Source organism: Phoxinus phoxinus (assembly GCF_949152265.1).
Source record: "Phoxinus phoxinus genome assembly, chromosome: 16".
NCBI classification, from domain to species: domain Eukaryota; kingdom Metazoa; phylum Chordata; class Actinopteri; order Cypriniformes; family Leuciscidae; genus Phoxinus; species Phoxinus phoxinus.
The window spans coordinates 14158727-14172989 of record NC_136891.1 but is presented as its reverse complement, the minus strand read 5'-3'; the positions used below and the strand labels follow the sequence as shown (position 1 = coordinate 14172989).

Below are 14263 nucleotides of genomic sequence, written 5' to 3'. Positions count from 1 at the left end.
GACAGGTCAATGCGGTAGTGATGCAGGGGCTGGAACTGCCTAGCCGCTTGTCTGTGGCTGCTGAACCTCTGCTCCCTGCCAATGTGCGCCCCCCATCTGGGCCCCCTCAGCCAGGCCTGGCTCACCAGTACCACCTGCCAAGTAGCACCGTAGGCCAGGCACAGGTGAAGAGGAAGAGAAATATCCCTTCAGCCCCAGTGGTTTTGGCACCAGCCGCTGAAACCCCACCAACCCAGCGGCAACTCTTTCCTGCTCCACCCCCAGGCACACAACTCCTGATGTTCAGGGGCCCTTCACAGGGGCCCGTCCTGGTTGCTGCTCCACAGGCTCTCAGGGTCAGCCTCTCCTCTGCCCCTCCTGTTCCAGTTTGAAAACTGACCCGCAAAGTGCAGCACAACACGTGCAAGAAATGCGGGCAGTTCAGAACAGCAGAGACTGGCACAGACAGTATAAGGGCATTGTTTACTGCCCCTCAGTAGAGACAGTGCCAAAGGAGCAGTGGTTGGAGGATATAAAAAAAGAAAATAAATTTATTTGTATACTTCTTGTAAATAGTTCTCTTTGTATATAGTTTTCCTTGTATATAGTTCTCAATTTCCTGTTCTATTGCACTTTATTTTTAAAAGGATGACAATAAAATGTAAGATTTAATAAAATTTGGTAATTTGATCATAAATTCTTCTCTCCTTGTTTTTTGTGTTCTCTTTTACTCTAGTATCATTCAAAAGATATAGTAACTTGTGAAAAATTAAATAAATGACTAGTTTTTAGAAAATAACTGAAGCAAAAATATAATTAAAACTATAGGTTACTATAAAAATATCTAGAATCAGTTATATATCATTAGTACAATACTAATTTATATTGTAAAATGGCAGAACAGAAATAAGTTCTGTATTGTGGAAACCAGTTATATGATTTTTAATGATAAAACATAACTCACAGCATAATACAGCAATCTCATTTTCTGACAGCAGTGGGATTCGAACCACTAACCTTTTGATCAGCTTTACTCCCATATAAATGTATAGGAAGATACAAAAAACTGTTTTTGCGATCATTTATGACAAACGTAGACTTTCAAAAATATTGATGTTGGGGGGACAAAGTCATAAAAAAATCTATTTTCCTCTCATTTCCCTTCTTTTCTCTCTTTTTTCCTAATTTTTCCCTCATCCCCATTCATCCCCCTACATCCCAAACACCCAGATTGGGCTCAGGTGCAGGACAACAAAGTAACGCGAAAAAAAGAAGCGTAAAGTCCTCACACTGAAAATAGCTGATCCAAATTAATGTATTAATAGCACAACGTTTCGACCATCAGGTCTTCATCAGGCACAATAGATTCAAAGTTATCTAACATGGACCAAGCCAGCAACATTTGTTTGTGAAAGCAAGATTCAAGCAGGATTTTGTCAATTTTGTAATTGCAAGACCACCTTTGGAGAAAACAAAATTAGGTACAAAATTCCAAAGAGAATATGGATTTAGAATGAAATGTCTAATCAAATTAATAAATAAAAATATTATTTATTATAGTTCATAAATCAAAAAAAGTTATATCCACCTGATTCATAAGTAGGCATATTCATTATAAATTTCCTAATATGTGTTTTGTTTCTCCAAAGAAAATTAAATAAAACCGTACTAGTTGCTCCAGTAGTGGGCACTCGTGCAACCTAGTCAATGACGCACATCCGAGTCCATGAGACGGAGGGAAGTTAGCGAGTGAAGGGCATAGAACTGTCTATGATAGAAATGAGGAGTGGATTGCAGCCTAGGATGGATAGTATGCATATTAGGACGCACTGGGGCGAGTGTGGGTATTGTGACAGGTCCAAGTAGGACAGCGTCACGCAACACGTTACGTATTTAATATTCATTACCTAATTCTTTTCCATAGTAGGATTCGTTAATTCGCTTCCTGCAAGTCCAGAGTGTTACTCCGCCCCCTGAGCGTCACGTGAGTTGTGCTGAAGATAATAATAGAAATAGGGCAGGGTCCAGGAGACAAACACGCTTCAGCCGAGAGCGATTTCAACTTAAGTATGACATAAACGCAATGACAGTCAGGAACCTAAAACCTAACGACAGGAGTCACAGGACTGAAAAAAACAATACTTGGTGTCTCGCGGTGAAACGGATTGGGGCGATGCGCACGGAGTTTATAGCGATCAACAGAACTGCGTTACTTCGGAAACTCCTGCGCTCCGATCAACGAGAGCTCTTCCCAAACGCGTGTGTTGCAGGACATCGATGAATTTCCAGGAGTGGGATATCGTTTCTTCGAGTCGTGACGCGCGGGTCCGCGACTACCGCGAGCAGTCCTTGATCTCTGCAGTTATCCTTCTCTCCAGACCTATATACCGCTAAGCGCATTTTTAGACTTTCATCTATAAATTAAACGATAATCGTCTTTATTGTAGGTTGTCGGTGCTGATGACGTCACTCGCTTCACTTTTATTGACTTGTTTGATGCCACTAGTATTTGGCTACCAGGAATGCCAGCCATGAAGTGTGCTGGTTGAGTAGCTGTGTTGTTGTGGCTGGACTCATTCAACAAACTGATGAAAAATGAATTCAGATCTGGAGGCCATTTCTCTTTCTGTACCCTCTCTCGGTCAACCCCTAGACATGATCGGACGGAGTAATGCAGAATCCAGTGGCGGGATGAATTCTGGTGCCGGGACCTTCTGGCACGACCCCTGTAAGAGTGCCCACCCTGGGGTGATCAGTTTGCCCTCAGACTGTGGCACCTTGTTGACCACGGGTAAATGTAAAAACCGAGCTGTTACAGTGGCCTACGTGAGGAACTCTGAGACGAGCCAATCTCAAAGCTCAGAGAACATGGCATTACAGTGTCTGAAAGATGCTTGTGACATTGTGGGGTGTAAATTAGATGTAATTCCCTTTGGAAAGCTGGACTTTGGTGAAACTTCAGTTCTTGATCACTTTTACAATGCAGGTAAGTCTACTGAGAGATCCTTGGGAATGTCCTGCAAATAAATGTGAATGTCATTTGCTTAATCAACACAGTGTGTTGACACCTCTAATGCTTGGTTGTTGCAACCTTTACCATGTATCAGGTGTGTTTGGTTTGTTTCTTCCTCTTTGGTTTCTGTCTTGTTTTCCGGCTCTCACCTTTTCCAGTAAAGTTCTCAGAAGTTATATGTGATGGTATCACTCCCCCTCATACCCGCAACCCAGGTTGGAGTGCAGTTGAATGGAAACAACGTTTTCCTTAGTAGCTTGAAACTAAATGTAAACCGTTGATCTGCAGCAAGCTGTTGAGTTTTTACTTTTTCCCAAAACACTAAATAATAACAAACACCACCACGTTCCTTACCTGGGGTCTACTCTTTGCACCTCGCTTACTACATTTGAGATGATTTGACAGATGCCAGATCTCTGGATAATTTGGTTCTTCAGTCGAATTTGTGGATTTGATTAAAATGTCTACTAATTGATCTGATATTGTTGCGCTTTCTTGTGTTCATTGGAAAGGGCAGATAAATCGATACTTGAAACCACAATCAGCAATTCAGCGATTGGCTGGCGGCAAGACAGCAATGCAATGACATCATATTAAAAAAGAACATCACACATCTGACGAAAAACTTTCTGGACCTTTATAAGGAAACAGCCAAGTGACCAAAACGACATAAAAGTTATAATATATATGTTCTGTTACATGATTCCTAATTATTTCCATTACCTTTGGAGCAGATTTGTATGACAGCATTATTTACAGTTTCTTAGGGGTCACAAACATGTTTCTAATAGCACATCAGATAATAATAAATGATAATAAAATGATTATGTAATTATTCCCTCATGAATTAATATCTCAATCGTGTCTATATTATGATAGACTAAACAACATTTATAATATTATTTTCTAATATATTTTTTTTTAATTATTATTATCATTATTTAATTATTATTGTCCTGGTTCATTGTAAGAAAGTAGCAGTGTCTGGGACAGACTATACTGTAAGTATCATCTCCGCTTAAAAATATGCATTTAATCCTGTTTCCATGAAATAAGCTTCTCCTGAGCAGGTTCGTTTAAGCCTACGGATCTGTTGCTATGACAGCAACTCCGGGATGCGCTTTAAAGAGGCTAACAATCCTGGATCATGTCAAATCGTCAACGATGAAATCCAGATAACTGAGTAATACACGTACAAAGAATTGGCCCCTGAACGCCTGTTTGTTACCATGCATTGCAAGATTGTCCTAATCCACAAAGTTATTACTTGCAGTGACAAAAGACTGAATTTGAGGTATTTGATGAAATAATTTAGATTTTTTTTTTTGTGTAGTAGTTATTGAGAGTCCTTGATATTTTTGGACAAAGACTTAAACTAAGTAGGGAGACCGGGGACAGTTGCAACACTTTTTGCATTTTGCTCTGTTACTCGGAGACGGTTTGGATTAGACAAACCAATATTTTATACAATAAACTTACATCTGTCTGTTAATAGTCTAAACCATTTAAAGATTGTTCCAGAATCTACATTTTTCACAATTTGCATTTGAATGTAAGGAGTCAGATGTTGCAACTGACCCCGTGCCCGGGGACAATTGCAACACTGTTTGGGGATGGTTGCAACATGTTACAAATAGGAATATATGTCAGTTTTAGCTAAATGATTATTATCAAATATTTATTCATCAGCTTTGATTAATGACAATTATAGATTTTTCTAGATGAATAGGCCTTATGTGCAGATGTAAAATATTCAAATTGATATCAAATACAGTAGGCTTTTAGTAAAATAAGAAGAATGGAACGATTTGTGAGGCAATTAACTTTTATTTAGCCTATTGTCATGTAAAATATTTTTTTTAAACTATATTTTTTATTATTATTTTTCATTTTCGCAAAACAAAGGTTAACAATGTAATGTCAACAATATAACTGCATCTTGCATCTACTTTAACGATAACTTTACAGCAATAACTCTCATTTTAACAACTGTCAAAACTGTAATATCAACAATAATATAATACTCTGGATTCAGTCAGAGTCACAGTTGTACAAATTATGAAAGAACTTTTAAAATGTTAAAAATACTGCTATGTGGTCTGTTTTTATATTTATGCATTGTACGGGGACAGTTGCAACAGTTGTTGCAACTGTCCCCTTACCTGTCAGCCATGATAAAACCTCATGTGCTAGCTAAACAAGGTGGCATTGAAACATGTTAACCATATTAGCTTAAAGTTAACATATCACTCATTTAAACCATATAAGTTTGAACTGAATCACAAAAAACAATTACAGCATTTGAACAAAAACAAAAGCTGAAGAAAATAAATACTTTCATACCCCAAAAACAGTTTTTTTAAAATAAATCCTGGAGCAGCTCAGGAATCTCCTTGATGTTTCTCTGCAAGGGAGGGGCATCCAACTGAGCATGTGCAGTGTGAGTGTCATCACTCTAGCTTCTTTCTGATTGGAGAAAAATGACATGTTGCAACCATCCCTTGTTGCAACTGTCCCCGGTCTCCCCCTAAATCAAGAATAGCTTAACACCCATAACTGTAGAATAAGTGAAAGGACCATACTGAGGTAAAATGAAGTGATAAAATGAGTTCATCATTTAAGTGCTTTTTCCCAATATAATCCTTAGTTCTTAAATATTTAATCTTGTTCTGGATCATCATTGTCATCTTGTTTGACTTGGTTCCTTTAAGACATTAGACTCATTTAGAGACAGACGCTCTGATTTGTTGCCTGGGGTTTTCTGATACTGTCCGCAGCATTGTTCTCCCTCCATCATTTGTAAGGTTGAGGGTTTGATGTTCGTTTTGCTTTCTCTGCACATAATTCTGTATGTTTCACCATAGCTTGGTTCCACTTGTTTTCATCCATGGGCCTTCAGGTTTAAAAACTCAAGAGGAGTAGCTCTTGCTAATGCTCTGTCTTGTGTTGGACGCTGAGATGTTATGTTGGCGGTACAGAAACCCTCAGAATTCTTTGCCATTTGTTTGTACCATATCCAAGTTTCGTAAATTAAACGATGACTTTAGATGTCCTTGTGTAACCTTATCCTGTCTTGTGCACTTCACAAGCTTTTTGAGCTTGTCAAACTTGCACTTGAATGGCTGCAACTCCTGACCGCACCATCGTATGAGTTTAAATGTGAACTATGCAGGTTTTTTACCTTAAAGTCCGCGTGAACCGGAAGTTGCAAACGACTTTTCTCAAGTGTTGTGACGCATTTCCGAGTGAAAGGGAATATTGAACAGAGGGCAGGGTTTTACTTCAGCGCTCCTCCTCTCCATCTCTCGCCCATAGCAGAGTAACGGTTTGAGGGGAGTGGTTAAGCGTTTAAACAACCCAAGTTCTCATGCCTACGTCATCAGAAAAAAGAACCATTCCAGACCCGGAAGTAACTTTTCAGACTTTGATTAAAGATAACTTCGGCAAAAAAATTTTTCCGTGTATTAACTTGCACGGATTAATTGTTCACCACAAGACTAGTAATATCCACTAACAAAGTAAATAGGGTCAATTTTGATTTCATGCCAACTTTAACTGAACAGCTTCGAAGTCATTGGAATGGTTATATTACTTTTTTCGGGTTGAATGGTGGTCACCCCCCCCCCCCCCCACCCCCCACCCCCACCGTCTGTGAGCGGAAAAACCAGCCTTGCAACTTTGGGCCGGCGGGCCCCCGGCCGCAGTGTCAGGAAGTATCGCGTGATATCAGGTCTCGTGATGTAACGAATTGCTTTACGGCAAAAAAATCTGTTAAAATTATGTAATTATTGCACTCCCTCACGCTGTTCGAACCTGAATGAAGAAGACGTTTTAAAGAATGCCCTGTCTGCGTTGATGTCGTTGATCTACTAGCTCTAGTATCTGAGAATCGCCAACGAGTTTTTCGACAGTGTTGTCAAATATCTATTCCGAAGCTGTAGGGTGAGCTCTATAGAGAAACCTGCGAGCAAAAAGCGAGAATTCAGCGAAGAAATTTTCCGAAACTGCATAGCCCTGCTTTAAAGTAACAACGCCATCACCACCATGTTGTTCAAAACATGTATGACTTTCTTTCTTTGTTGGAACACAAAATAATAAAAAAATTTCTATACAATCAATAACGACATGTTGTTACCAGGGGCTGTAAAGCTCTGAAAGGAGCTGAATGCACCATAAAAGTCGTCCATACAATAAAGCTCTTACACTACATCCAAGTCTTCTGAAGCCATACGATACCAATTGTGTGAGATCCAGTGGTTTTTACAAAGGGTGAAATAATAAAATAAAAACTGTCATCATTTACTCACCCTCAAGTAGAATTTCTCTCTTCTGCTGAACACAAAGGAAGATATTTTGAAGAATGTGGGTATTAAAGTACTAAAGTAGTAATCAAACAGTTGATGGGGAAAAATTACTATGGAAGTCAATGGGGTACATCAACTGTTTGTGTACCGACATTCTTCAAAATATCCTCTTTTGTGTTCAGCAGAAGAAAGAAACGCGTACTGGTTTGGAACAACATGAGGGAGAGTAAATGATGACAGAATTCAATTTTCATTTTTGGGTGAACTAGCCTATCTCTTTTAAGTAGTGACAGACCAATAGTTAATTAAATTAGGAACTCCAAGGCACTTGAAAATGTGTGAAAAAAGTTAAAAAGCCTTTATTTAATGAATGGCTCTAAACATTAAAAATGGTGACAGATCCAATTCTATCTGTCACCATTTTTAATGTTTAGAGCCATTCATTAAATAAAGGCTTTTTAATTTTTTTCACACATTTTCGAGTTCCTAATTTAATTAACTAGATTCTGTATCCCATCCAAAGAGCACCGATATTTTACACCCTGAAGCAGCACTTCTATTTGCATTCTTTGCTTTAGTGACAGACCAATGTTTCATCTAATGCTTGGCTTTATTTTGAGATTTTCGCATCTGCTAATTTTCCGTTCATCAAAAGTGGTAATTCATCACAGTTCAAAATGCACAAAAAGGTATAAGAAGTGCTCATTCATCATTCTTGTATATTAATTAGTATTTTTTTGTATATACCAACTTAATTTTGGCCAGCATCAGTCACCACTGTTTAGATTCAGGTGTTAACCACTAAAACCCATATGAACTTGCATTAAATATGAATAAGTGATACTGATTATAAATATTCAGCTTTTCCTTATGAGGCACTGAAGAAACTAGGCTACACACAAAATTGCTTGTATGAAATCCTCAAGTTAAAACAGAAATGCTAAAAAAAAAAGTATGCTTTTGTTATCATTTGCATATTTTAAGATGCCTTTTTTTTGTCCATAGATACATTCTTCTTTATTCTTATTTTTGTAGCCTACTCGTTTGCTTGTTTTGATGTCTGCATTATCGTTAAAGTGCATTTTTTGGCCATGTTTGTTTTGTCTATCGATCACAGGTAGCATGTTTTACATAGTTATAGCATTTTTTAAACGTTTGAACATGTTTTAATGGTGGATGCGTAGGAGGGTAATTGTACTTCTGGACCCTGGGAGTTTTTGAAGGAAAAAGGGTTTGCAGTGGAACGCAATCTTATCAAAGGCTTTCTCTGTCTGATTACAAGCGTACTGTTCCCTTGTAGGCTATATTATGGTTATCTCTCTGCAAGGGCTCGGCTGGTGATCAGATAGAAGTCTCCTTTGTAATTTGCATGTGGAAAGTTAAAGATGTGTGGAGATTAAAGTAAGTCTGCTTTTGTTTTGTTGTGCTGTACCATCAACAGGGTTTATATGAGCACACATGGGCTGCATAAGAATACTGTATATTGGGTGGTAAACAGGATGTGAGCTGAGTATGTACACATTCACAATATTAATAAAACACAAGGCAATAATTACTCCGATAACCTACCGCATTCGGTGTACAACTGATGGCCACTTTACTATCCCATGAGGCCATGGGAGAGGAGTTGTGAATCACAGAGAATCGATTGTGTAGGTCAACATGACTAATGTAGTGTGTCCAGATTACATACTAGAACATACTTTCAGTAGAAAGTCATTCAGTAGAAGTACCTATTCAGAAATTATGCAATTTCCGACGCAGCCTTAAATTTTACTTAACAATTAGGGATGTTTAAGGTGTCACTTCTACTATTGTTCATACTTGAAATAAAAGATTTAATCGACTTGTTTGTGCTAGACATGAATGATACCTCACATCATGTGGCTTGTGGAGGAGAGGTGTGCCAGTACTTTTCTAAGGGATTTGATTTAATAATATTGAGACTTGGAAGTGGGCTCATTTGATTCGGACTGGTGAGTAGTGGCACCTAGCATCCATCTTAGCATCACAACTAAATGTTTGCATGTTTCCCAGTCATTTTATTTTATACCAGGTGAAAATCTGATCACTTGGAGAAGTAACAGCACATCTCTCCTCAATATGCACAAATTAAGGTATCATTTGCCTAGATGTGGCATAAATGTGTGGAATAAGTTACGCAACAAAGGCTAACAAGTAGGTAGGGGATTGTTCAAGTCCTTTACATTAATATACATGATGGTTTATTTTAATTCCTCAGTTTGTTTTTTCCAACTCTAAAAACTAAAGTGATTCAGTAGTTTTTCCTCTTAATGCTGTGGGAGAATAGTTATTAGACACGCGTCATGAAGATGCTTAGCAGCTGCAGAAAGATTCTGTTTCAAGTGTTGTTCTCGTTTCTTGCACTTCACTGAACTCAGTTAATGGCACATTCCTTTTCCGTCAAATGAGGCCCCACTACCTCAAGTGGTTTTCTGATCCATATCCTTGTTCAGCAGTCTAAAAACACCTGAGAGCTTGAGTGGTTCCTTTAATTATCCGGTTTAAATGTACTCTAAAGACTGTAATGAGACTGTCCATATAGTTTTTCATGTTTGCTGTGAACAAAGTCTGAAAAATTCAACACCAAATGTATAGATTTTTTAGAACAAATGACTAACAGAATGTGAGCATTGATTGGAAATGAATGTGGGTAAATTTTGTATGATGCATATTTGGAAAAGATATTACAAGAGGAATAGCAACAGTTCATTTGGCAGGTTGTTTCCAGCAGTCACCCTTTTAGACAAGTTGCAATTTGTTTACTCCCTGTAAATTGTAATGGAATTCCTTTACTAAATGCTGATCACATTTCTCTAACCATTAGACTTCCACTGTAAGTGAATTACTGCTCAGACATTTTCCTTCGTTTTTACAAACATTCTATATATTTTATATTGATCTGCCTGCTTTGACAACATTGTATGAGAACTGAACTGAGCTGGCCGATGACATTACTTCATGACATCACTTTTCTCCAGAGCTGCTTTATCGATAAATGAACTAAGGGTACGTCACGTTTACAAGACAATCATTTACTAAAAACAGAATTTTTTCCCCTCTGTACTGATGGCAAAATTATCCAAATATTCCCATTCACACGGATCCGCGGAAACTAAAAACGCTGTATTATGCGTGCCAGACATGCAGTGATGCGCGGGTTGATCCAAAATGAGCGGGTGCCTGCGGTTACGAGTCATCCAAAAATATTTTAATGATATTCGGGTCGTGGTCGGTCGGGTCGTTTGAAATAAAGATGCCAATTAAACCTTTGTAATTTATATAGTACTAGACACAATTTTCTATTAAATACATAGACCTACGCTTTATTGTCTGAATAACTGGCGCGAAGATGACGCACAAGCTCAGTCTGCAGGCAGAGATGACAGTGAAATCCTTGTGAAATGACAGTGAAATAAAATCCTTATTTACCTTTTGAATGTTGAGCGCAAAATGTTCATTTCTATTTTTACAAAAAGAAATATGCTTCACTGTAAAAAAATATTTGATCACTACTAAGTCATGACAACATTTGTTTTCCCATTACTTAAACTCATCAAAATAGTTTAACCAATTTTTGAAGTTATACAAGATTCATCCAGGCAAGATCTTTAAAAAAAAAAAAAAAAAATGAAAATGAAATAAATGATTTTTCGTGGAATGAAAAAAATAAAACCATTCTTTTGGGAATCTTCTCCAAGCGATAGGAAGAAGTCATCAACTTCCCTCCAACATTGGTGCATGATGTAGCAAACCACATAAATGACCACAAACTTTTATGAGGTATAAAACATAACTTATTTTTTAAAGTGTAACTGGATTAATTATTACACCATTAATTGAACCTGCTACAGTGGATGCTGTTTTGTACTATTGATAGCTGACGTTTCATGTTCCAATATGAGGGGCTGTTCTAAGACAAAAATATACAATTGTCAATGCCACTTTATTTATAAAGTACTATTTAAAACAACAACTGTTGACCAATGTGCTGTACATAGCATAAATGTAAACACAATAAAATAAATAACAGACAATAAATCACTAATAAAAACATTGAATCTTTGCTTGGTCATTCTGTAAATTAAAAAAAAAAAAAGGCTAATTTTTTTTCATATGAAAATTAGAAATGGCCTAGTACCAAATTCTGTATTAATGTGTAAGTCAACCATGTAGGCATTAACAATTTACTGATTGAATTACAGGAGTATAGGAACTATACAAGGTACAATAACAGGAACTACCTGTTCATCCAAACAATTGAAGGCGAGTAGGCCTATATGGGTAAGCTATGAAAACGGGCAGGTTTTTTTCTCGTTTGGTGGCACTAGTGAAATTATACTCTCCAGTTTTTTTTATATTAAACGTACTATACTTCCATCCCTCACAGTGTTGTTTCTACTCCAAAGTTTATAATGTTGGATTCAATAGTTCAGTCTGGCCAATACAATCTGGCATTTCAGCATGATTGGTTTCTGCCTGTCCAGGAGCAACATTGATCCTCTTTGTTGGAACAAAGTCTCAGTAACTCTCAAGCTAACACTCAAGCTCATTTAAAGCTTTTATTTACCTCTTCAACTTTCAAGTTTCACATTCATTTAATTAATTTTTACTAAATAAATAACCTAAAAGCCTAACGTAGCTGTACCGTGCATTCATTATTTGAGAATTGTCTCTTTTTTTTTTCTTCAAAAAGCCATTTGTTGGATTACTACCTCTTATTACATTGCCCATTAATATGATTTGTGCACTTTGCTCTACATTACTTTGATGAAAGTGTCTCTTTAGTTCAACTCAGAGAGGTATTGGCAAGAGCAAATAGCAATGTTACTGTAGTGGCTGTGCATGAAAAACTGTAATAGATTTATGTGGGAGAATTTTAACTCCATTTTCCATGCATGAAATCTGAAACCGATTTCCATGTGTGTATTGGAATGCTATACCCTGGACATTATCATCATTGTCATTGGTTTCAAACCTGTATGAATTTATTTTTCTAAATTTCATAAAAAGTGATGTTCAGCAGAATGTTAGTGACCGACAGCCTTGATAACATTTCACATTTGTTGTAGAACTGTACGATTCTGGATAAATTGATAATCATGTTTCAAATAGAGATCACAATTCTCCCACTATTGACTAAACAAAATAACGTAACTTACCAGCTGCCATAGCGCCTGTCACCGAATGTTGACTGTTTGTCCGAGTGAGTGGAGGGGGCGTGGCTTAGCCATAGGTCAATTGCGCTCTGCTTCATACCACAGTCATGTTAAAAAACATGAATGTATTCACTCATTCATAAACATTATTTCCCATTAACATTCCATCGGCATGACAACAAGTTCCATGAGTCCGCTTATTCACTGCGTCATCAATCTGCGCCTTTGTTATTGAGGTTAGCGACCCCTAGAAAAAAACTTCCTGTCCACTGTGCATTTTAAATAGTTTAAATCAGTGGATGGTATACAGTTTTTGTTCCGTTTTTTGTGTTTTTTTTTTACTCATATAAGTAAATATTGTGTACATTAAGTTTTATAGATATATTAAGTAATTGAGTAATGTCTATACATTGGCATTATATCTGCCACAGGCCAAACTGCTTTCTAGATATCGATATTTGCATTGCCACTGACAAACCTGCATTGGTCGACCACTGCTTCCAGTGGTACAACTCTGGAAAACTGAACTTTTGCTTGTCATATTTTACAAATAGTGCACACTTATTTCAGAGGCAAAATGCAGTTCTGCTTGTGGATATGTGGTTACTGTAAATAGACACTTGCTAATAAGTGTCTCAGGCAGAACTGTGAACATATCTCAAAGATCTGATTCCATCAACCTGGCAAAACTCGTCACAAGGTTTTGTAATGTCAGTCCGGGGCCTTTTAAACATCATTTTGTATTTCTGGTAGACTTGTACATGCCTGTGCATCCTGAATTATCTTCATATCCTCTGTTTTGATTTATAAATATAAATGTGATTGCATATATAATTTTGATATAACTTTATAGCAACAGTTAGGCTATATCAAAAATGTTTCACTGTTAAGGTTCATTTGAATAAGAAGACACAGACACAAATCTCGAGATGTTCATAAACTCTTACATGTCTTTCTCCTCAGGAATATGTTGCTTTCTCGATTTCACTGTCATGTCTGTTTCCTTTTGGTTAACTGAAACAACAGCTCTGGCACAGATGCATGCAAACAGAGGAACCGACTTCCTGCTGATATTTAAATGCAGCGCGTATATGGCACTGAACTCAACTGTAGGGACAGGCCCGATAAAACATAGACCACACACAAACACTCAGTAAACTATCTAAGTATTTCCAAAAACATGAACCCTGTCTATCTCTGTTCACAGATATTGCAGTGGTTGAAATGACGGATGCGTTTCGACAGCCCTCTCTCTTTTATCACTTGGGTGTGAGAGAGAGTTTCAGCATGGTCAACAACATCATCCTTTACTGTGATCTCAACTCAGACTCGCTGCAGTCTCTTCAGGTCAGAAAGTCTTTTTTTTCTCTCAATGTCACCAAGGTCAAGAGTCAAATGTGCATTTCATATTGTACTTTGCATATTCTACTACCGGTAGTTTGAAGTTTAGAAACATAAAGAATGAGCAGTCTTTGTTTTGACCATTTTCAACATTTTAGAATAATAGTACATTTATGAAAACTATGAGATAACACGTAGAAGTAGGAGAAGTATGTAGTGACACCAAACATGTCAACTGTTTAAAGTTCAGTCTTTTTCTAGAATCCAGACAAAGATTACAGCTGTGCTCACTCTTGGCAAAGTTATATTCTGGCATGAGAAGTATTGAAAGAATTTTCTTTCTATGATTTTGTATTTAAAAAAAATGTTTTGTGAGTAATATGTTGGCACAATTTATATTTGTCTGCAAAACTAAATTTAAACATTTAACATGCCTTTAGATAAAA

The 14263-nt window shown here is 37.3% G+C and overlaps 1 protein-coding gene across 2 annotated transcripts in view; it reads left to right on the top strand.

Annotated features, from left to right (window-relative positions):
* Positions 1 to 1707: 1707 nt before the first annotated feature.
* The window catches only part of map3k5 (mitogen-activated protein kinase kinase kinase 5), a 53424-nt gene continuing 40868 nt past the window's right edge, over positions 1708 to 14263 (top strand). Inside the window, exons 1-2 of one of the 2 annotated variants that reach the window (XM_079584564.1) lie at positions 1708 to 2965; positions 13684 to 13823. In XM_079584564.1, coding sequence (XP_079440690.1) covers positions 2575 to 2965; positions 13684 to 13823 — 531 coding nt within the window. In that variant the 5' untranslated portion in view covers positions 1708 to 2574. The remainder of the gene's footprint in view (positions 2966 to 13683; positions 13824 to 14263) is intronic. The other variant, XR_013794443.1, reaches the window with a different exon arrangement.